General features: G+C 46.3%; 2 protein-coding genes across 3 annotated transcripts in view; both read left to right on the top strand.

The window, feature by feature from the left end:
- Positions 1-4,531, top strand: part of MTO1 (mitochondrial tRNA translation optimization 1) — a 29,120-nt gene extending 24,589 nt beyond the window's left edge. For both annotated transcript variants that reach the window (XM_073636217.1, XM_073636216.1), the window contains exons 12-13: positions 1,192-1,349; positions 4,012-4,531. In XM_073636217.1, coding sequence (XP_073492318.1) covers positions 1,192-1,349; positions 4,012-4,170 — 317 coding nt within the window. In that variant the 3' untranslated portion in view covers positions 4,171-4,531. The remainder of the gene's footprint in view (positions 1-1,191; positions 1,350-4,011) is intronic.
- An 8,875-nt stretch (positions 4,532-13,406) lies between these two features.
- Positions 13,407-24,130, top strand: part of LOC141148611 (serine/threonine-protein phosphatase PP1-gamma catalytic subunit A-like) — a gene marked incomplete in the record, with an annotated part of 18,377 nt that continues 7,653 nt past the window's right edge. The window contains 1 exon segment of the mRNA XM_073636215.1: positions 13,407-13,743. Coding sequence (XP_073492316.1) covers positions 13,689-13,743 — 55 coding nt within the window.

The raw sequence follows: 24,130 nt of genomic DNA, 5'->3' as shown, positions 1-24,130 counted from the left end.
CTTTTTTTTTTTTTTTTTTTTTTTTTTTTAGGTCATTGAGACACTTTGCTAATCCCAAAATAATACTCACAGTTTGGGTGTAATATTTCCGCCTCTGTCTGTTTTCGTACTGAAGAATAACTTTAAAAATGTGATGCTGGCTGTTTCCATCTTGCTTGTGGGAATGTGAAGCCCACAAGCATTGATTTCCTGGATGCGGTGAATGCTGTTCATTTACAGCTTGTTCACACACATGATCATTGTTCCCGCACTGAATCTTGGGAAGCCTGACACTAAGCTCCCAGGAGACAGTGCGGCGCCAGGGAAAGGCAATAAACACGCCTACTCCCATGGGAGGAGAGACAGGAAGTGCCACAATAAAGTACAATATAAAGGTAATTACAGCAATAAAAAAAATTTTCGTGCGGCATTTGAACATCTATGCAGTTAACTGAAGGGGGTGAGATTAAGCTAAAAATTTGAGTGGAACCCCGCTTTAAGTGGAAAAAGGTTGCTGACCCCTGGGTTAGAACAAGGGTTACAGTAGGAAAGAGCTTGCATCAAACAAAGTGACTTTAGTATCCACAATGGAGGTGAGTTGTCCACTATGCAGTATAGGACTAAACTTTTTTGATCGTCTTTATTTAGAGGTTTGTTTTTGAAACGTTTGTTGCATGATTATCAGAAACATTTGTGCAAACCGAACGAAATGTCATCGTATGTTATTTAAAGGGATTAACTCCTGTATCTTCAGCTCCATCTAGTGACCAAAATTCTGTATATTTTCTCTTTGAGATATTTCAAAGAACACTGCTGCGTTTGAGCCACTAGATGGAGCTGATGATACAGGAGTTAATCTATTCCAACACCATACAGTGAAAATTAGTTCAGCTTGCACGAATGTTTCTGACATGTGTGCAATGAATATTTTAGAAATAGACCCCTGAGTCTCTGCTCATCTTTTAATTGCAGTCCTTGACTCTACTGGGAATATTCCCCCTACTCTCTCTCTCTTTATTCCTATTAGACTAGGGCAAGAAATAAAGGAAACGTGGATCAATGGCATAGGGAGTCACGGATAGCAATATACATCTGATTTTCTAACCCTTCCCAACTCTATACATAAAAGGAAAACAAAGTTTTGGGTGGAGTTTGGTTTGGATTCCATTGTTTATTTGATAAGTAAACTTTTTATTCTGGTTATCTTTTTAGCCATGTATGAAGTGCACATCGCTTTCCAGCAGAAGGATATCGCTGAAATTCGGAAGGATGAGTCTTTGACATTGCCAGAAGATTTGGATTATATGAGCCTTGATGCCGTCCTGTCCTATGAAATTCGAGAGAAACTGACACAGAGTCGGCCTGAAACAGTAAGTTGGTCTTTTATAAGAAGTTTTAATATTACAGTGCGGGCCAGCTGTGCAGAATCATATATATATACACAGTGGGGACGGAAAGTATTCAGACCCCCTTAAATTTTTCATTCTTTGTTATATTGCAGCCATTTGCTATAATCATTTAAGTTCATTTTTTTCCTCATTAATGTACACACAGCACCCCATATTGACAGAAAAACACAGAATTGTTGACATTTTTGCAGATTTATTAAAAAAGAAAAACTGAAATATCATATGGTCCTAAGTATTCAGACCCTTTGCTCAGTATTTAGTAGAAGCCCCTTTTGATCTAATACAGCCATGAGTCTTTTTGGGAAAGATGCAACAAGTTTTTCACACCTGGATTTGGGGATCCTCTGCCATTCCTCCTTGCAGATCCTCTCCAGTTCTGTCAGGTTGGATGGTAAACGTTGGTGGACGGCCATTTTTAGGTCTCTCCAGAGATGCTCAATTGGGTTTAAGTCAGAGCTCTGGCTGGGCCATTCAAGAACCGTCACAGAGTTGTTGTGAAGCCACTCCTTCGTTATTTTAGCTGTGTGCTTAGGGTCATTGTCTTGTTGGAAGGTAAACCTTCGGCCCAGTCTGAGGTCCTGAGCACTCTGGAGAAGGTTTTCATCCAGGATATCCGTGTACTTGGCTGCATTCATCTTTCCCTCGATTGCAACCAGTCGTCCTGTCCCTGCAGCTGAAAAACACCCCCACAGCATGATGCTGCCACCACCATGCTTCACTGTTGGGACTGTATTGGACAGGTGATGAGCAGTGCCTGGCTTTCTCCACACATACCGTTTAGAATTAAGGCCAAAAAGTTCTATCTTGGTCTCATCAGACCAAAGAATCTTATTTCTCACCATATTGGAGTCCTTCAGGTGTTTTTTAGCAAACTCCATGCGGGCTTTTATGTGTCTTGCACTGAGGAGAGGCTTCCGTCAGGCCACTCTGCCATAAAGCCCACAACTTTCTCCCATCTCCCGACTGCATCTCTGGAGCTCAGCCACAGTGATCTTTGGGTTCTTCTTTACCTCTCTCACCAAGGCTCTTCTCCCCCATTAGCTCAGTTTGGCCGGACGGCCAGCTCTAGGAATGGTTCGGGTCGTCCCAAACGTCTTCCATTTAAGGATTATGGAGGCCACTGTGCTCTTAGGAACCTTAAGTGCAGCAGAAATTTTTTTTGTAACCTTGGCCAGATCTGTGCCTTGCCACAATTCTGTCTCTGAGCTATTCAGGCAGTTCCTTTGACCTCATGATTCTCATTTGCTCTGACATACACTGTGAGCTGTAAGGTCTTGTATACACAGGTTTGTGGCTTTCCTAATCAAGTCCAATCAGTATAATCAAACACAGCTGGACTCAAATGAAGGTGTAGAACCATCCCAAGGATGTTCAGAAGAAATGGACAGCACCTGAGTTAAATATACGAGTGTCACAGCAAAGGGTCTGAATACTTAGGACCATGTGATATTTCAGTTTTTCTTTTTTAATAAATCTGCAAAAATGTCAACAATTCTGTGTTTTTCTGTCAATATGGGGTGCTGTGTGTACATTAATGAGGAAAAAAAATGAACTTAAATGATTTTAGCAAATGGCTGCAATATAACAAAGAGTGAAAAATGTAAGTGGGTCTGAATACTTTCCGTCCCCACTGTACCTGTTCTGTGTAATGATTTTGCACAGAGCGGCCCTGATCTTCCAATTCTCAGGTCCTCTGCCAGTGCTCCTGGCTCCTGCTCCCCCCAGCGAGTGCCCCCATAAAAAGCAGTTTGCTATGGGGGCACTCTTGCATGCTCACTCCCGAGCCCCGCTCTGTGTGTCCATAAGACACACAGAGCGTGGCTCTGCCCCACCCCCTGCTCCCTCCTCACTGGCTGTGGCTGGCAATGGCTCCCACTGCTGTGTCTGGGCCAATGAGGAATGAGAGAGCCTTTGCTCTCGTGCACATCGCTGGATCGAGATCAGGCTCAGGTATATATAAGGGGGAGGCTGGGGAAGGGAGCTACTTGCAGAAAGTTTTTTTTACCTTAATGCACAAAAAGGTATCAAGGTAAAAAACCTTCCGCCTTTACAATCACTTTAACCTGTGTTGGGACTGGCTCCCGATCATGTGACCACTTTGACAGACAATCATGGTAGTCACATGATCGCCAATCCTTCCCACCCCCCGAGCTTTTGGATCTTTTTAAAAGGACCCTGGGGAGGTTGTAAAGAGCAGGAAGGGGTTAAAAGAATATGAATTAAAAGCATATTTAAAAATGCTATACCGTCCTGTAAATGTGGGTTCTAGTTACAGGGTTGCAGTAAGAACCAATAGGAAAATTACATTTTAGCAATTTTGGCTTTGGCTTCTGCTGATGTCAGTTAAATTTTGTAATGGGTGGGGAGGATGGTCAGGGCCAAGCTGCGTTGTCTGTGTCTATAGACACAGGCAGCGCGGCTCGGGATCAAACATGAGTGCCCCCATAGAAAGCAGCTTTTAATGGGGCACTTGCCAAAGAGAAGGAGCCAGAAGCGCCAGCTGGGGACCCCATAAAAAGAGAATCGGGGCCGTAAACCATTGCAAGAACAGGTGAGTACTCTTTAATAAAAAAAAAAAAACCTGAACCTTTACATTCACTTTAAATTAAACTCTCTTTTATAGATCGGAGCAGCATCTCGCATTCAAGGAATGACCCCTGCCGCCATATTGAATTTGCTTCGTTATGTCAAATACGGCAACCGGCGAGTGAATAAACAAAGGTCATATGTGGAAAGAGGACCTGTCGTAGAAACCAACACAGTTCAGGAACACCAACTATAGCACACAGCCAAAGGACTGGTCTACAGACTGTTACATGTACAGCGGGGGGGTTACTGGGAGCTTTGGGAGTACTTTAGTCCTATAAATTATTGCTGCAGCACCAACTACTAGGAGTGCTTTTCTGTAATATAAAATACACTTGAAGTTCCACTTTAAGCTTTGTTCATTTATCGAAACACGCACAAAAAAAAAATGTAATCTAGCGAGAGAGCATCCTGCTTCACTCTGTGCTATAATGAAGTGGAGGGAGGAGACTCTGGCTTCAACAGGAAAAATATATATCCTTGCGGGCAGGGTTTACTGTTGAATATACTACAGAAAGAAACCAGCTTATTGGCTGATAATAAAATATTGTTCTGTTCATCATGTGTGTTCTTTAATTTGGGAATGTCATGGAAACGTTATTGGCAAAAAAAATCTACAGAACGAGGGTTTCTTGTACTTGTGTTTTGCCCCATTTATGGAATCCTTGCTCTTTTGAGTGAATAGTGACTGGGGCAAAGCAGGCTTTCTCCTTCTTTCCATGTCAAGTTTGTAGCCGGATTCAACACACTTGCCACTTTGTCAACATGAGAAATGCCTTGTCGCAAAGATGGTCAGTGATAGGAAAACTGTTCCAGGATTGGTAGGAGGCCTGGTAAGTGCAAGTACCCTTGGATAGCTTGGCCTGAAGGCCACCCATTCTATTCTGTGGTGGGCAGCCTGGCTCAGTAGCCATCCATTCACTTCTCTGGTGGACAGCTTGGGAAAGAGGCCCATCCATTTACTTCTATGATGGGCAACCTGGCTTAGTGGCCATCCATTTTCTTTTATGGTGGACAGTTTGGCTTATCGGCTGTCCATTCACATCTATGGTGGACAGCTTGGTTCCACAGCCATTCATTTATTTTGGAGGTGGGCAGCTTGGTTTCAGGGCCACTCATTCACTTCTATGGTGGACAGCTTGGTTCCACAGCCACTCATTCACTTCTCTGATAGACAGCTTGGTTCCACAGTCACTCCTATACTTCTATGGTGGACAGCTTGGTTCCACAGCCACTCATTCACTTCTATTGGGGACAGCTTGATTCCTCGACCACTCATTCACTTCTATGGTGGACAGCTTGTTTCCACGGCCATTCATTTTTTTCAGCGGTGGGCAGTTTGGTTTCAGGGCCACTCATTCACTTCTATGGTGGACAGCTTGGTTCCACAGCCACTCATTCACTTCTCTGATAGACAGCTTGGTTCCACAGCCACTCATTCACTTCTATTGAGGACAGCTTGATTCCTCGACCACTCATTCACTTCTATGGTGGACAGCTTGGTTAGACAGCTGTTCACTCACTGAGGTAGACAGCTTAGCTGAATGGCTGTCCATTCACTTCTATGGTGGACGTCTTGGTTCTGAAGTCCCTCATTCACATCTATGGTGGACAGCTTGGTACCTTAGCTGCTCATTCACTTCTAGGATAGACACCTCAGCTCAATGGCTGTCCATTAACTTCTATGGTGGACATCTTGGTTCTGCAGTCACTCATTCAATCCTATGGTGGACAGCTTGGTTCCACTACTATCTTAACTTTTGTGCTGGAAAACATGGTACCTCAGCCACTCATTCACTTCTAAGGTAGACACCTTAGTTCTGTGGCTGTTCATTTACTTCTGTAGTGGATAACTTGACTCTGCTTGGCTTAGTGGCTATCCATTCACTTATATGGTGGACAGCTTGGCTCAGTGGCCATCCATTCACTTCTGTGGTTGACAGCTTGGCTCACCAGCTGCCCATTCAATTCTATGGCACACTGCTTTGCCTGGTGGCTAACCATTTCAGAGATGACAACCTGAGGAAACAGTTTTAATGCAGGACTCCAGCAATTTTTTTTTTTAGCATGCAGTGGGGCTGTGCCCGCACTGCACAGGTTAACTGCTCGTTTTGGTCTAAGGATTCAGAGAACTGAGATACACTCACCTAATCCTCCGATCCTCTCAGACCACTCTATCGCTTCCTGCCCTTCTGCGGTCCAGCGGTCTTGTGTGGTGGACTGTTCCTGGCGTCATCACGCCCATAGACCAGCTCTGGATGAAGGCGTCAGGAACAGTCCACTGCTGGATGTGGTGGCTCAAAGTTTTCTGGAGGATCGAAGGATCAGGTGAGTATAGGCATTCTGTTCACCCCTATAGAAAATGAGCAGTTTACCCATGTAGTGCAGGCACAGCCCCACTGCATGGGAAACATTTTTTTGCCTGGAGTTGGGCTTTAAGCATGGTATGCTACTGGCATCCATTGTGGCACAAAACTAGGTGTGTCTAAACTATGTAAGAGGCATACCTCAAACTAGAACTAAAGGATAAACTTTAACCACTTGCCGCCCGCCATATAGCAAAATGACGGCAGCAAAGTGGTTTCAATATCCTGACTGGACGTCATATGACGTGATCAGGATATTAAGCCGCTGCGCGCCCCCGGGGGCGCGCATCGCGGCGATCGTTGTTGCGGTGTGTCAGTCTGACACACCGCAACTCCGATCTAGGTAAAGAGTCTCTGACTGAGACTCTTTACCGCGTGATCAGCCGTGTCCAATCACGGCTGATCACGATGTAAATAGGAAGAGCCGATGATCGCGAGTAGGGGAGAGACGATCGGCTGCTCTCCTGACAGGGAGGGTCTGTGCTGATTGTTTATCAGCACAGCCCCCCCTCGGATCTTGCCCAGGACCACCAGGGAAGCTGCCCAGGACCACCAGGGAAGCCATCCACACTGGACCCCCAGGTATGCCCCCTAGACCCCCAGGCAAATACCAATCTGTACCCAGCAGTTGCCAATCAATGCCCAGGTAGCTGCCAATCAGTGCCCACTCCAATGCCTACCACTGCCAGTGCCACCAGGGGTGCCTCATATCAGTGCCACGTATCAGTGTCCAGCAGTGCCACCCATAAGAACCCATCTTTGCAGCCTTTCAGTGCCCATCAGTGTCGCCTATCAGTGCCACCCATGAGTGCCCATCAGTGCCGCCTATCAGTGCCACCTACCAGTGCCCATCAGTGCCCGCTCATTGGTGCCACCTCATCGGTGCCGCCTTATCAATGCCTGTCAGTGCTGCCTTATCAGTGCCCATCAGTGAAAGAGAAAACTTACTTATTTACAAAAATTTTTAACAGAAACAAAAGCAAAACTTTTATTTTTTTCAAAATTTTTGGTCTTTTTTTATTTGTTTAGCAAAAAATAAAAACCGCAGAGGTGATCAAATACCACCAAAAGAAAGCTCTATTTGTGGGAACAAAATGATAAAAATTTAGTTTGGGTACAGTGCAGCATGACCGCACAATTGTCCTTCAAACTGCAACAGCGCTGAAAGCTGAAAATTGGCCTGGGCAGGAAGGTGTCTAAGTGCCCTGTATTGAAGTGGCTAAAAAAAAAAATCCTGCTAGAGGTGCTTCATTGGGGAAATTTCCCTGCACTTCCCATCCCATAGAAAAAAAAGGAAGTGACGGAATCCCTGATCGTCACCAGAACTAGTGTCCCCATTGGAAGATTTCTTCTCTATTCCTCCCTGGTGACAACCCAAAATTTTTTCTTTCTTACTTTTTCTTTCATTTTCACTCTTGGTGACATGGGTTGCAATACCTTTCCAGTCTTGTCATAAACTAAAAAAATAAAGTTTTCAAATTGAACCCTTTTACTGCCATGGATGAATGTGATATGTCAGAACAGAACAGCTTGCAGCTGCCTGGCTCTATAATCTTTATGTACCTTTGGCTATTTTTGCATCGGCACAAATGGCAGAAGCAGGAATCTGCTGATTTCTGCCGCTGCTGTGAGTAGCTGCCTCCGGCCGCCGAGCCTGTTCACTATACTGACAGGTCACCAGCGGCCCCAGGCATTTTCTGCTGTCTGCACAGCCGGCAGTTACCTGTGGTGATTGCTGCTGGATGCACTGGGCAATAGGAGCAGAGGCAGAGTCAAAGTGAATGTGCATTGGGTGGGAGAATAAGGCCCCTTTCACACGGACGGATAGAATTGTGCTTTTAGCTGTGCATTTTCTAGTTTTCTACCGCAGCTAAAAGCACACAATGCTTTCCTATGGCCCCATTCACACACTGCGTTTAGCTGCGATTTAGTTACATGCGGTTTGGTGCGGATAGAAAAAATAGAATTGACTGCGTCCAGGAGCAATTTAGCGCAGCTATCTGCACATAACTGCAGGTAATCGCTGTGTAACTATTTCTCCTGCGGATAGCAGTGGCAACAAGGAAAGAAAAGCAACAGGAAGCACATCAGAAATGGCAAAAAAGTTCCAAACGCAGCCGCATGTAAACGCAAGTAATCTCACTGTACAAATGCAGCTGATCGCAGTGCCTGGAGTCTTGAATTTCACAGAACATATTATATGCTTTTAACTGCGGCAGAACAGCCATCCGTGTGAAAGGCGCCTAAGACAAGGCTACTGGTGGTAATAGATAGGGGTCGGCTGCTGACAGCTTTTTAGCAGATGTGTGGAGGGGTACAATGGTGAGGGCTGGGGGGTGCAAAGGTCAGAGCTGAGGATAGGGGGTGCTGAAGAAATATGTGGATGGGGGATACAAGAGGTAAGGTGTTGTGGAAGAGAGCTACAGAGCTTAGCTGTTTAATTGGGGGGGGGGGGGGGTTGCAAAGATAGGCCGTGAAAGAAGAGTGCAAAAGTGAGCTGTGGACAGGGAGGTGCAGAGGTGTAATGTTGAAGGGTGGGGGTGGGGGTGAGAAGGTGAGCTGTGGACAGGGAGGTGCAGAGGTGTAATGTTGAAGGGGGGGTGAGAAGGTGAGCTGTGGACAGGGAGGTGCAGAGGTGTAATGTTGAAGGGGGGGTGAGAAGGTGAGCTGTGGACAGGGAGGTGCAGAGGTGTAATGTTGAAGGGGGGGTGAGAAGGTGAGCTGTGGACAGGGAGGTGCAGAGGTGTAATGTTGAAGGGGGGGGGGAAGGTGAGCTGTGAACAGGGAGGTGCAGAGGTGTAATGTTGAAGGGTGGGGGGGGGGGGTGAGAAGGTGAGCTGTGGACAGAAGTGAGTTGTGCACGGAGGAGTGCAGAGGTGAGCTTTGGACAGGGAAAATGTTGAGTTGTGGACAGTGGGGTGCAGAGGTGTAATGTTGAAGGGGGGGTGAAAAGGTGAGCTGTGGACAGGGAGGTGCAGAGGTGTAATGTTGAAGGGTGGGGGGGGGGGAGTGAGAAGGTGAGCTGTGGACGGGGAGGTGCAGAGGTGTAATGTTGAAGGGGGGGTGAGAAGGTGAGCTGTGGACAGGGAGGTGCAGAAGTGTAATGTTGAAGGGGGGGTGAGAAGGTGAGCTGTGGACAGGGAGGTGCGGAGGTGTAATGTTGAAGGGGGGGGGAAGGTGAGCTGTGAACAGGGAGGTGCAGAGGTGTAATGTTGAAGGGTGGGGGGGTGAGAAGGTGAGCTGTGGACAGAAGTGAGTTGTGCACGGAGGAGTGCAGAGGTGAGCTTTGGACAGGGAAAATGTTGAGTTGTGGACAGTGGGGTGCAGAGGTGTAATGTTGAAGGGGGGGGTGAGAAGGTGAGCTGTGGACAGGGAGGTGCAGAGGTGTAATGTTGAAGGGGGGGGGTGAAAGTGAGTTGTGGACAGAAGTGAGTTGTGCATGGAGGAGTGCAGAGGTGAGCTTTGGACAGGGAAAATGTTGAGTTGTGGACAGTGGGGTGCAGAGGTTTGTGGCAGGCGGGATTTACAGAAATGGATTTACAGAAGGGTTGCAGAGATGAATGATGGGTGTTGCTTTTTTAGGGGGATAAAGTTTTCACGAGGGAAGATTTTACTTGATGTTGCGCAGCGCAGCATACAGAGTTCAGTGGTAAAGGGTATATAATGCAGCAGTCAGGATTTTGTAATATGGGAATTCAGGGGGACAGCTCTGTACAGGGGTGGATGGGCGGGCGGAAGATCATTTTTATAGTAATCTTGCCTGTGAGATATGCACTCCTGAACCCTGCACTCTGTACATAACACACTCCTGAACCCTGCACTCTGTACATAACACACTCCTGAACCCTGCACCCTGTACATAACAGACTCCTGAACCCTGCACTCTGTACATAACACACTCCTGAACCCTGCACTCTGTACATAACACACTCCTGAACCCTGCACTCTGTACATAACACACTCCTGAACCCTGCACTCTGTACATAACACACTCCTGAACCCTGCACTCTGTACATAACACACCCCTGAACCCTGCACTCTGTACATAACACACTCCCGAACCCTGCCCTGCATAGGAACCATGTATTGCTAGCCTTAGAGATTTTCCTATTTTTTTAAACTATAGCCAGCGCTGTCTACACCCAGGACACTTCTTCGCTGGTCTTCGGGTGCCGGCATGTTTACTGTGTTTACTGGTCTTTGGATGCCGGCATGTTTACGCCACCCCCCACTGCACATGTGTGAGTCACCAGCTGGGTGGGATGTTTCATTAAAGTGGAACTTCACTCTCTCTCTCTGTCAACATGGACTATTTTAAATCCTATCGTGTTTCCCCGAAGACCTAGTGCTATTTTCCAGGAGGGCTGCAATATAAGCCCTACCCCGAAAATAAGCCCTAGTTTGAAGTGCTTTTCGGGGAAACATAGTATAATCCTCTGTAACAGCAGTGTGCTGTGTGTGTCTCTGATCTCCAGGCTGTCGGCGTGAGATCTTGGCCCCCCTCCCAGCAGTGTTCAGAGCAGAGAAGATAGCTTGGGGCAGGCGATGGAAGCGCCGGGTGTCGGGTCTTGGCCCCCCTCCCAGCAGTGTTCATAGTGGCGATATACGGTAAGGGTATGTGCACAGTTGTATTACAGCAGCACCTTTTACATTATATGATGCTTTTACTGGAATGTTCTTACTGGGGATTCCTGCATGGCAAGCCCTACCCCGAAAATAAGCCCTAGGTAAAATTTATATGAGAACCGGGCTTGTTTTCGGGGAAACACAGTATGCTGCTAGCATTAGTAATTAGATAGGACAGTATATTATATTTACTTGTTTAACCCCCCCACCCCCCACACACACATTCTTCTGTTACTTTCTGGTTTCTATGCCTAGGCAAATGATGTCATACATTTCAGGAGTCTTCGGGAGGGTGGGAGGGGTTTTCTCAGCTAAGCACACTCTGCTGCCTGTGTTTCGTCAGATTTGGCGACCCGTCAGAATCTGTAATGGAAGTGACATTCCATCGCCGCCATTTTGCTACACCCCGCACTCGTCCACTGTAAGGATACAGTGAGATCGCGGCAGGCGGACATCTTGTTACACCCACCGGAGCTTTGCATTTCACACTTTTTAACGGTAAACTGAGTTTATATAGTAAAATTCAGTATTTTCTAATCCCTCAGACTGTTTTAATGTTGATTTTTCAAAGCAGTGGTGTTCTGTCAGATTTGCACACCTCTGAGATCAGCAGGCTCGCCACTGCTTTTAAAATTCAACATCTAAACAGTCAGGCGGATTTTTAAATACTGTATTTCACGATATAAGCAGAGTTTAGTGTTAAAGTGATTGTAAGGGTATTTTTTTATTTATTTTTAAATACCAAACATATCATACTTACCTCCACGTTTTGCACAGAGTGGCCCCGAACCTGCTTTTCTGGGGTCCCCCGGCGGCTCTCGCGGCTCCTCCCCACATCTGATAACCCCCTAGGAGAAGCGCTCTCCCGAGGGAGTTACCTTGCGGGTGCGCCACCGAGTCCAGCATTTGCGTCCATAGCCACCGAATGCAGGACTCGGCCCCGCCCCCTGCGTCATTGGATTTAATTGACAGCGGCGAGTGCCAATGGCTGCACTGCTATAGTTACATAGTTAGTCAGGTTGAAAAAAGACACAAGTCCATCCAGTTCAACCTTAAAAACAATTAAAAAAATAAAATAAAAATAATAAATAAAATAAAAAATGTATCAATCTATCAATCAATCTATCCAATCAAGAGCCAGTAGCCCGTTGAGAGGGAGACAGCGCATCCCAAACGACTGAACGAAGGGGCTCAGGTAAGTAAAACGGAGGGGGCTTGGGGGGCCGGTGACTGCCAGGTGTTTTTTCACCTTAATGCATAGGATGCAAGGTGTAAAAACACGAACCTTTACAACCCCTTTAAAAATAAGTGTGAAAATGCAAGACTCCGGTGGGTGTAACAAGATGTCCGCTTGCCGCCTTCTCACTGTATACATGAATGCATAGCTCCCAGCTGTCCCTGATTTCGAGGGACTGTCCCTGATTTGGAGCAATGTCCCTCTGTTTCTCATTCCTCCTCATTTGTCCCTCATTTTGGTCTGATCTATATAGTTGTATATAAAATGCACTTTTTATCTTTCAAAAAGTGTTTCCCAGTGCTAAACCTTTCATCCAATTTCTAAATTGCCGCATTTGTACATTTTAAAAAGCCAATATAAAGGAAAAGTAATGATAAAAACAAAAAGTCACTTGTGGATTTATTTAACCTTCCTTTTTGGTTAATTCTCCTTTAAGGGGGTGTGGCAGGGGGCGTGTCCTATGCCTACATACATTTACTAGTAGGTGTCCCTCATTCCCATCCCAAAATGTTGGGAGGTGTGTGAATCATTTGCCCTTACTCAAGATGGCCACGGCCAGAAATGTGAGGGGTGTTTCAAAGTGATTTCCCAGCAAAATAAAACATGGCGACGTGGATGGAGGGATGGATGGATGGGGGAGATTACTTGAGTATTAAAAATGAATTAAATAGTGTTTTTGGTTTGTGGTGCTCAGATGCCGTGCAGTTCCACTTTAATGGTAATTGTTTGGCGCCACCCCTTAAACCACACCCCTTTTTATCCTGGACACGCCTCCTCCTGATCACACTGTAACCTCCTGTCTGTAATTATTATACAGTCTTGTGTGCAGCCAGCCATTGGCTGAGCAGCGGCTCCGCCCCCTCATCTGACAGCTCCACCAGTATTCAATCAGACAGATGTGTCTAAAAGCTGTCAGCTGGCACTACACCTACCCTAGGAAGCCCATGGTGCTCTGGGAATCCTTTGTTATGTAATAAATCTTAATGTGTAGAACACACAGTGTACATACATGTACATACAATGTATAACCCCCTCACATACGTGAATTACACCCAAAGCATTGACCTCACAGCAGCCCCCGCCTCACACGTCCGCAGCAGCGACTTCAACCAATGAGGTGTCGAGTTTGCCCTCTGCGGCAAAGCCTCGTTTCCCCCACTTTCCCCCCCACCCAATCAGCGACCACCTTGGCCCCTCGGCCAATCAGCGCGCGGCGGGGCCGAGCCCCTTTTGGCACTCGCAAACGCAACGGAAATGGGCGTGACCCCACGCGTTCGAATTCCTCCGTCATCGGCATCCAATGGGGGGGGAAGGGGGGGAGCGGGCCGTCCCTGGGCGGCGCATGCGCCCCGCGGGGCTCCCATTCACAGAAATGCGCAGCAGGAGAAGGGAGGGGCCTCGTGTGCGCACTGACGTCATTAGCCGGCGGAGGACCGAGAACCGGGCACGCACGTGACCTCCCCACAGAGCCAGGAACCCCGAACCATGGGAGACGGAGAGAAGCTCAACATTGACTCCATCATACAGCGCCTGCTGGAGGGTGAGTGTGATCCCGGGCGGCCCGTCCGAGGAGGAGAGGAGAGGGCGCTGATGCTATAGGAGGCTCCCGCCTGTGTGCGGGGCTATGGGGGGAGGGGAGGGGGAGAGCTTCCACCCTTATAGTGTATAGGGGGGGGAGGGGAGGACACACACTGACTCTATTATACATATACCTCCTATAGGGGGCTGTATGGAGGGCACAGGCCTTATATATCTATAGGGGGTCTAATGTATAGAAGTCTATGGGAGGGGAGGGCTTAGTCTAATATTATACATCCTATAGGGGGCAGTCTGTGATGTATAGGCCTTATATATCCCTCCTATAGTGGTCTAATATAGAAGTATATGGGGGGGCATAGGCTGCTTATATTACATATAGTCCTCCTATAGGGGGGCTGTCTGATGTATTGGGGCGTAGGCCTTATCTATCTATAGGGGGTCTCATGTATAGAAGCCTATAGGGGGGTAGATAGTATTCTATTATATCACAGACAACCCCCTATAGGAGATATAAGTATAATGGAATATGATGTACCCCCTATAGGAGGAATATATGTAATATAAGCAGGCTATGCCCCCCCCCCATATAATTCTATATTAGACCACTATAGGAGGGATATATAAGGCCCATGCCCTGCCCCCCCCCCGTAGGAGATATATGGGGGCATAGGCCTGATATCTACCATGTATAGAAGTTTATGGGGGTGTATGAGATTATTATTATTATTATTATTATTATTCAGGATTTATGCAGCGCTTTACAATATAAGATATATCTATCTTGTGCCCCCCCCCCCATCCTATAGGTGGAGAGCATAGCCGTCTGTCCAATGTATAAAAACCATACGGTAGACAGGCCCTTATATTATACTTGCATCCACAGGTGTCTAAAGTGTAGAAATCTTTAGGGGGACAAAGCCCATGTTACCTCTAAGGAAAGAGAGAGGAGAGCATAGCCTGCCTACTATATACATCTATATTGGTGTTGTAGCCCTTATATACCTGGATAGTGGATATAGTCTTATGTTATACATGCACCACCTATTGGTTCCTGTCTATTATGTATATAGATATCTAGGGGACATTGTGTGTGCGTATTTATTTACATTTACACACACTTTTTTTGTTTACATACCCTGGCAGAATTTGATTTCTTAGCCATTTTTCAGAGAATATGAATAACACAAACGTTTCTTTCACTCATGGTTAGTGTTTTGTTGAAGCCATTTATTATTAATCAACTGTGTTTACTCTTTTTAAATCATAATGAAAACAGAAATGACCCTGATCAAAAGTTTACATACCCCCGTTCTTAATAGCGTGTATTTCCCCCTTTAACATCAATGACAGCTTGAAGTCTTTTGTGGTATTTGTGGATGAGGCTCTTTATCTTCTCAGATGGTAAAGCTGCCCATTCCTCTTGGAAAAAGCCTCCAGTTCCTGTAAATTCTTGGGCTGTCTTGCATGAACTGCACGTTTGAGATCTCCCCAGAGTGGCCCAATGATATTGAGGTTAGGAGACTGAGATGGCCACTCCAGAACCTTCACTTTATTCTGCTGTAGCCAATGACCGGTCGACTTGGCCTTGTGTTTTGGATCATTGTCATGTTGGAATGTCCAAGTACCTCCCACGCGCAGCTTCCTGGCTGATGAATGCAAATATTCCTCCAGTATTTTTTGATAACATACTGCATTCATCTTGCCAACAACTTTGACCAAATTTCCTTTGCAACTCACGCATCCCCAAAACATCAGCGACCCACCTCCGTGTTTCACAGTAGGAACGTTGTACCTTTCATCATAGGCCTTGTTGACTCCTCTCCAAATGTAGCATTTATGGTTGTGGCCAAAAAAAAGATCTCATCACTCCAAATGACTTTGTGGCAGAAGGTTTGAGGCTTGTCTTTGTGCTGTTTGGTGTATTGTAAGCGGGATACTTTGTGGCATTTGCATAGTAATGGCTTTCTTCTGGCGACTTGACCATGCAGTCCATCTTTCTTCAAGTGCCTCCTTATTGTGCAGCTTGAAACAGCCACACCACATGTTTTCAGAGAGTCCTGTATTTCACCTGAAGTTATTTGTTGGGTTTTTCTTTATATATCGAACAATTTTCCTGGCAGTTGTGGCTGAAATTTTAGTTGGTCTACCTGACCGTGGTTTGGTTTCAACAGAACCCCTAATTTTCCACTTCTTGATTAGTTTGAACATTGCTGATTGTCATTCTCAATTCCTTGGCCATCCTCTTTTTATATCCCTTTCCTGTTTTATACAGTTCAGCTACCTTTTCCCGCACATCCTTCGACCATTCTTTTGCTTTCCCCATGACTCAGAAACGTCAGTGCAGCACTGGATGAAAGATGTAAGGGTCTGTCAGGAGTCCAGAAACTCATTGACCCTTTTATACACACACAATAATTACAAGCAAACAGATCACAGGTGAGGAGGGTTACCTTTTTAATAGCCATTCAAACCCCTTAGTGTCAACCTGTGTGCATGTTATCAGGGTATGTAAACTTTTTTGATCAGGGTCATTTGGGTAGTTTCTGTTGTCATTATGATTTAAAGAGTAAACAGTTGATGATAAATGGCTTCAGCCAAACACTAACCATGAGTGAAAATGTTTGTTTATCATTCATATTGTCTGAAAAATGGCCAAGAAATCACAAATCCCTGCCAGGGTATGTAAACTTATGAGCTCAACTGTGTATGAATTTCTCCTATGGGGGGAGGGGAGAGCATAGCCTGCGTATTATAAACTAAAACTTCCAATAGGTGTCTAATGTATAGAAAGCTACATGGAGTATAGCCCTTCTATGTACTTCTATAGGTGTCTGTGTAGAAAAGGTCCCCTGTAGATTTTTATACATATCTAGGTGTGTAATGTCTCAATCTATAGGGAGACTTAGTCTTATACATGCACCTCCCCGGTAGGTTCCTGTATATAATACAGAGATCATATGGGGGGCATAGCCATTTTTTAATATATGCTCCCATATATAGGTGTTTAGTGTATAGGGGGAGTAGAGTATATATCCTGCTCCCTTTATACCTCGTGGGGGGGTCTGTTTTTATATAGAGTTTGATATGTGGGCTGCGCCCCATATAGATCATCTAAGTATCTGTGTAATGTATAGCAATCTGATGGGGGCAAGGGGAGAGTATAGCCCTAGGGCTAGGTAAAGGCAAGCAAAGGGCTGCATCCGATCTGTGGGCCGTAGTTTGGAGACCACTGCTCTATATGATCTCTTGGATTCAGCCATAAGAGATGTATTTGGGGTGTAGGTAAATGTCAGCGTGGAGGGGTCTATGGGGATAGTATAGGAGGTGAGTATGAAGCCACCTATGGAGTTTTCATGAACAGTCCTCCTGTAGCTATAGTGTCTGTGTACACGCTTGCTTATGTCCCTGTTGGCCGCTGCTATGGTTCTGTCTATAAGGGAGGCGTATACTGCTGGAGGATTTATCTTCACAGGTATTTACCCAGGAACTCCTTTTCCCCTCCATACAAGGTATGATGCAACCGAGAAGCTGATGTGTATCACAAAGAAACTGAACCTGACTTTCTCCCGAGTCCTGTCTCCTGTTGGAGAAAGATCTGTATAGATGATTTGGTGTCCATTCCCCATCTATATAAATATTATGGCATTCATTCCCTATCTGTATTTAGTGACGTTTATCCTCTGTATATTAGATGTTGGTAATGTAACTCTTGCTCTTGTTATTTAATAACCAAGTAACAGTTTGGGAAGTACTATCATTTTTTTTTTTTTTTTTTGTGTAATATTGTTGTAAGGTGGTATTCTAGGGCTTTTAGTAAGAATCTATGACAGTGATTCTTCAGTAACTGGGTCTATAGTTTACAGATGATATCTCTATCTTTGTGTTTCTCTGTATCTGTCGCTAGAGCCCTATTCACATTGGTCTCTGATAAGTCCTCTACATCAGGGGTCTCCAATTCTTCTAAATAAAGGGCCAGTCTACTGTCCCTTCAGACTTTAGGTGGGCTGGATTAGAGCCAGAGGGAGGAGAAAATGTCCTGGCGTCCAGTGGGGAGGAACCGTGCCCTGTTGGCGTCAGTGGGTGGAATGGTGGCCCAAGGGCCGCAGTTTGGAGACCTCTGCTCTACATACACACAGGACACATTTACATTTTGGAGGAAGCTGTGCAAACACTGTATGAACATTCATCTCTCTGCAGATTCTGCTTATGTTGGAAATCAAATTTTGGACACCAGCGCTGTGAGATTGAAGTATAACTAAAAAACTTTTTTTTTTATATTTTTTTTTTTTTTTCTTCCCGCTGTGAGTAGTGTTAAGGTTTGTGTCATGTATTGCATATAAAACATTCTCTGTGATGTGCTACATCTGTTTTCATTTAATTTTAGTGTAGAATATGCTTTTCTCTACTCCTATTTTTCTGTTTTTGTGCTTTTTGCATCCCTTGGAGGGGGTTTATTATCTGCCCCATAGCCAAACCGGAAGTGAGCAATGTTTGTCACCAGAACTAGTGTCCCTATTGGAAGATTTTTTTTTTTTTTTTTTTTTTTTTTTCCCTCTATCCCTGTTTTGGGGACCAGGGCTGCTGTTAGAAATCCCCCCCCCCCCCCCCCCCAAGGCTTTTAGTTATACTTACTATCCTCTTGGTCACAAGGCGGCCTTGAATCCTCTTTGGGGTTGAAGCGGAGGAGCGTTGACCTGAGATAGGGATGCTGACCATATTGATCAATTGGATTGGTCAGCACTGGGAAAGTGAAACAAGGAATTTAGTTGCTTTCACTTGTGCTTTTTTTTTTTTTTTTTTTCCTTTCTGCTCCTGTCTCTCAGATTTTGGTAACTTTTTAAATATTCCACAACTGAATCCATATGTTGGGTGTGAGTCCTGGCTGGTGGTATTGAGAAGGACACTAAACTTGCAACTGGGGCATGTGAAAGGTAATAGATATCTGGGTGATACGTCTTTGTTACTCTGCCAGCAGATAACTTCCCCGAAATTGGAGCATGCAGCTTTGGTGAAACTAGTGCCGATTTTGTTTTAAAGAGATGCAGATGTATACAAAGTCTAGGGAAGATCAGCATTGTTTAGACAGCAGAGATCAGGAAAGGAGGCTCAGACACTTTAATTCAGGGGTCTCAAACTGGTGGCCCTCCAGCTGTTGCAAAACTACAAGTCCCATCATGCCTCTGCCTGTGGGAGTCATGCTTGTAACTGTCAAGCCTTGCAATGCCTCATGGGAATTGTAGTTTGGCAACAGCTGGAGGGCTGCAAGTTTGAGACCCCTGCAATTGAATAGGCAACTTGCCATTATCTACTTTTTTTTTTTTTTTTTTTTTTCCTGTACACTAAATTAAATGTAAACCCAAACTGGTTTGCAGAAGCTTTGTGTAATCTATACAGATGCTGGTTTTTACTTTTTAAGGGGAAGTAAATCCAACTTTTCCAACCAAGCCCCCACTCCCATCGACAAGCATATTTTTTCACATATTTGATTCATAGAGTAGCAAAGTCTTCCAAGTCTCCTCCCCACTGAGATATCCGTATATCTATTGCTGACTACATCACTCCTGCATGTGCAGTTTGGCACTCATTCCCATCATCCTGGAGTGCCGAGATCTGCACAGTGCCTTGCCATGGTTATGTTGTCCCCGGCCTCCTGAAATGGGCTCAGTTTCTACAATTCTCTTCAATGCACGCTCCATGTGAGTGCCAATGGAGGATAATGTGGGTGAAAGCTGGAGGGGAGAAATGGGCTACATCATAAAATGAAGCATGCTTAACAATAATACTGTATATTCTGTTTCCTAAGCATTTTATTGAGTGGATTTAACCCAGTACAAATTAAAGTGCCACTAAACCCACATTAAACTAGGAATAAATGGTGTTTTGTGTATCATGCTGTTCATACTCAGTCACTATGGGTTAAAATTTTTTTTTTTTTTTTTTTTTGCTGCTGTATTCTGCAAAAGACCTGGTAAATCCTGCTGTTCACTGTTCCTCCCTGTCCATGACCCCACTGTAGAGTTGGGGATTTTGCAGAGCAATGTTGGCAGCTAGTGCACATGCTCAGTTTTCTTCCCCCCCCCCCCCCCCCCCCCCCCGCGTATTTCTTTATCACATTTTGAGCTGCCATGTGACTATAGTCACACAAGTGGAGAGATATACATATACATACACACTGACTGGTAAATGGCACTCTCCTCCGTCCCTCCTCTTCCATGCCCAGTAAGCTGCTAAAAATGTCAGTGGGTTATTGCATCTTGATTGATGGAGGCTTCACCTCCTTATTCGAAGACCTAGGCTAGAGCAGTGTGGGACAGCCTGTGATTGACCAATCTGCTCACAGCATGTTGTGAAAAAATCAATTTAATTTCAAATATGTTTGCCGATTTTTAAAATCATTTATCGATTAGTTAGTTTTTGCTTTGTATTCCAAGGCCTTTTTTCTTTTTCCAAAGCTGTAGATTTAAAAATGTTTAAAGCCTTTGTTTAAAAAAAAAAAAAAATGGTCATATCGGTTCTGCGTGTAGTGGTTTTGCGCAGAGCAGCCTGGATCTTTCTCTTCTGGGGTCCCACGCTGGTGCTCCTGGCTCCTCCCTACTGCCAAGTGCCCCCTTGCTGTGAGGGGCATCCAAGCAGGCGTGCTCCTGAGCTGCAGCTCTGTGTGCATTCACACTGAGCTGCGGCTCACTCCCCCCCCCCCCCCCCCCCCCCCCTGTATAAATCGCTGGCTCCCTCTGTTGCTAAAAGCCAATCAGGAGTGTGAGTCCCTGTAGAGGCAAAGTTCTTGTGGACGTCTCTGGATCAAGATGGGGCTCAGGTAAGTATTGGGGGGGGGGGGGGGGGCTGCTGCACACAGGGGTTTTTTTTTTTTTTTTTTTTTTTTTTTTTTTTTTTAAATGAATACATAGAATGCTTGAAGGTTAAAAACCTTGTGCCTTTACAATTTAAGGATTGCATTTAACATTTTACAGCTGATATAAGCTTTTAGTGATGGGGTTTACATACCTGCAGGCTGTTGGATTGATACTCTTCTTTTTGTTTGCTTAACCATAGGTCATTTTTTACAGCTCTGGAGGCACAGAAAAAATGACCACATGTTGTGTTGAAGGAGTCCTGCAGCATTTAGTTTCTTCTTGCAAGAAACCACTATACTCGCTGTAACGTTGGCCACAGTAATGGCTAAGCTACGTGGCTGATGTAAATTTTATTACTAATAAATGTAACCCCCTTGCTGGAGACTCATTGGGTTAAAACTATACTGATCTTTACTGACTTAAGTGCGTGATTAAATTTGCCAGCGATTAAAGATAAGTCCACCCTAAAACCCCTACATCTACAGACATTGACGATCTAACACTAACCTATCTACCCCTGAAAAGAAGAAATCGGTTTACATAACTTTTTTTTTTTTTTTTAAAGTTGGTCCGGTCTCCAGCGGCTGAAGCTCTGCAGAGGACACAGCTGACAACGGTTGTGAAATGAGTGACGTCACCTATAGACTTAATATGGGGCTTCTGTTGTCGGCTGTGTCCTCTGCACCCCACAGTGATTGGATGCTGATCCTGTGCCTCCCTGGCTACACTAAAACACCAGCATTGGAGGAACATAGATTAGTGTGCATGAGGCCCTGCTGATCACACACAATTGGAGCTTTTTACCAGCATGCAGGCTGCTTGTGTGGCTTGCTCCATAGGAAGCCATTTGTTCCACTGTTTAGCAATCCCTAGTTACTCCTACCCATGTAGAGTAATAAACCCTCCTGCCTGTTTGTCGCCACACAAAGCATCTTCCTTCCAGGTGGAGCTCATTCCTACAGGTGGCTACTGTGTTTCTGGGGACTCGGCGAGGAAAGGTGGTCACCCTGAAAAATAGGATTAAGAAGTTAAAAGCGGCGAACTTGGTAAGTGTAGAGGTATACCACTGTTTCCCTTCCTGATCGAGCTGTGTGGCTCTGCCTAATAATGTGACCGCTATCGAGTTGTGTAATATCTCAGTAGCAAGAGATTAAAATTGTTCATGTAATTTAGCCCTAAGCCTGTCGTTGCAAAACAAACCTGATAAAGTTGCCAGTGTTTGTGTAACCTAAGAGTCCCTTCACACCGATGCATTTCACTGTTCATTGCTTTAAAGTGATTGTAAATGCTTGTGTTTTTTGTTTTGTTTAATTTTTTCCTTAATGCATTAAGATAAAAAAACTGTTAAGGCTCTATGGACAAATGGCGTTGCAGCCATACTACACCTACAGTAGTGGGCAGATACCTGCGTAGCAGTGCATCAGAAAGCCATACCATTTTGTCATGTTTGTTTTTTGACCTGCCAAACCTTTTATTAAGAATGCGTTAGGGCTGCAACTAACTATTCTTTTCATAACCGATTAGTTGGCCGTTTTATTGTTTCGATTAATCTGATAAAATCTTAAACTTAAAATGCAATTTTTTTTTTTTCTTTTTATTTAAAGTAATGAAAATTTATGGGGCACTATTCCTCCCAGGAACGCCAATGATGGGGGGGACTATTCCTCCCGGGAACGCTAATGATGGGGTGGGGGCACTATTCCTCCCGGGAACGCTAATGATGGGGTGGGGGCACTATTCCTCCCTGGAACGCTAATGATGGGGGGGCGGCCAGTGATTGGGGCGGGCACTATTCCTCCTGGGAATGCCAATGATGGGGGGGGGCGGGCACTATTCCTCCCGCGAACGCCAATGATGGGGGGGGGGGGGGGTCACTATTCCTCCCGGGAACGTTGGTGGGGGGCGCTATTCCTCCCTGGAACGCCAGTGATATGGGGGGGCAGCACTACTCCTCCCGGAACGCCAATGATGGGGGGGGGGGGGTGGCACTACTCCTCCTCCCGGGAACGCCGATTCACTATTCCTCCCGGGAACACAGATGGGGGGCACTATTCCTCCCGGGAACGCCAATGATGGGGGGGGGGGCAGCAATATTCCTCCCGGGACGCCAATGGGGGGGGCGGGGTACTATTCCTCCCGGGAGCGCCAATGATGGGGGGGGGGGGGGGGGGGGCAGCACTATTCCTCCCGGGAACGCCAATGGGGGGGGTTTGGGGGGGCACTATTCCTCCCGGGAACGCCAATGGGGGGGGTTTGGGGGGGCACTATTCCTCCCGGGAACGCCAATGGGGGGGGTTTGGGGGGGCACTATTCCTCCCGGGAACGCCAATGGGGGGGGTTTGGGGGGGCACTATTCCTCCCGGAACGCCAATGATGGGGGGGGGGGGGTGGCACTACTCCTCCCGGGAACACCAATGATGATGGGGGGTGCCACTACTCCTCCCGGGAACGCCGATTCACTATTCCTCCCGGGAACACAGATGGGGGTGGGGGGCACTATTCCTCCCGGGAGCGCCAATGATATGGGGGCAGCACTATTCCTCCCGGGAATGCCAATGATGGGGGGGGGGGGGGCACTACTCCTCCTGGGAACGCCGATGGGGGGATGCGGGGGGGCACTATTCCTCCTGGGAACGCAGATGGGGGTGGGGGCACTATTCCTCCCGGGAATGCCAATGATGGGGTGGGGGCACTATTCCTCCCGGGAATGCCAATGATGGGGTGGGAGCTCTATTCCTCCCGGGAATGCCAATGATGGGGTGGGGGGCACTATTCCTCCCGGGAATGCCAATGATGGGGTGGGGGCACTATTCCTCCCGGGAATGCCAATGATGGGGTGGGGGCACTATTCCTCCCGGGAACGCCGATGATATGGGGGGGGGGCAGCACTATTCCTCCCGGGAACGCAGATGATATGGGGGGGCAGCACTATTCCTCCCGGAACGCAGATGATATGGGGGGGGGCAGCACTATTCCTCCCGGGAACGCAGATGATATGGGGGGGGGCAGCACTATTCCTCCCGGGAACGCAGATGATATGGGGGGGGCAAGCACTATTCCTCCCGGAACGCAGATGATATGGGGGGGGCAGCACTATTCCTCCCGGGAACGCAGATGATATGGGGGGGGCAGCACTATTCCTCCCGGGAACGCAGATGATATGGGGGGGGCAGCACTACCCCCTCCCGGGAAACGCCGATGATATGGGGGGGCAGCACTACCCCTCCCGGGAACGCCGATGATGGGGGGGGGGGGGGGGGGGGGGGGGGAGGAGATGCACTACTCCGGGAATGCCGATTCACTATTCCTTCCGGGAACGCCAATAAAGATGGGGGACGACATTATTCCTCCCCGGGAACTCCAATGATGGGGGGGGGGGGGGGGGGGTTGGGCACTATTCTCCCGGGAACGCTAATGATGGTTGGCCGTTTTATTGTTTCATTGTTCCATTTTATTGTTTTGATCTGATAAAATCTTAAAATGCTATTTTTTTTTTTTTTTTTTTTTTTTTTTTTATTTATTTAAAGTAATAATGAT

This window comes from Aquarana catesbeiana, linkage group LG06 (assembly GCF_042186555.1).
Source record: "Aquarana catesbeiana isolate 2022-GZ linkage group LG06, ASM4218655v1, whole genome shotgun sequence".
NCBI lineage: Eukaryota > Metazoa > Chordata > Amphibia > Anura > Ranidae > Aquarana > Aquarana catesbeiana.
The sequence above is the reverse complement of the archived record's forward strand: the minus strand, read 5'-3'. Positions and strand labels throughout refer to the sequence as shown.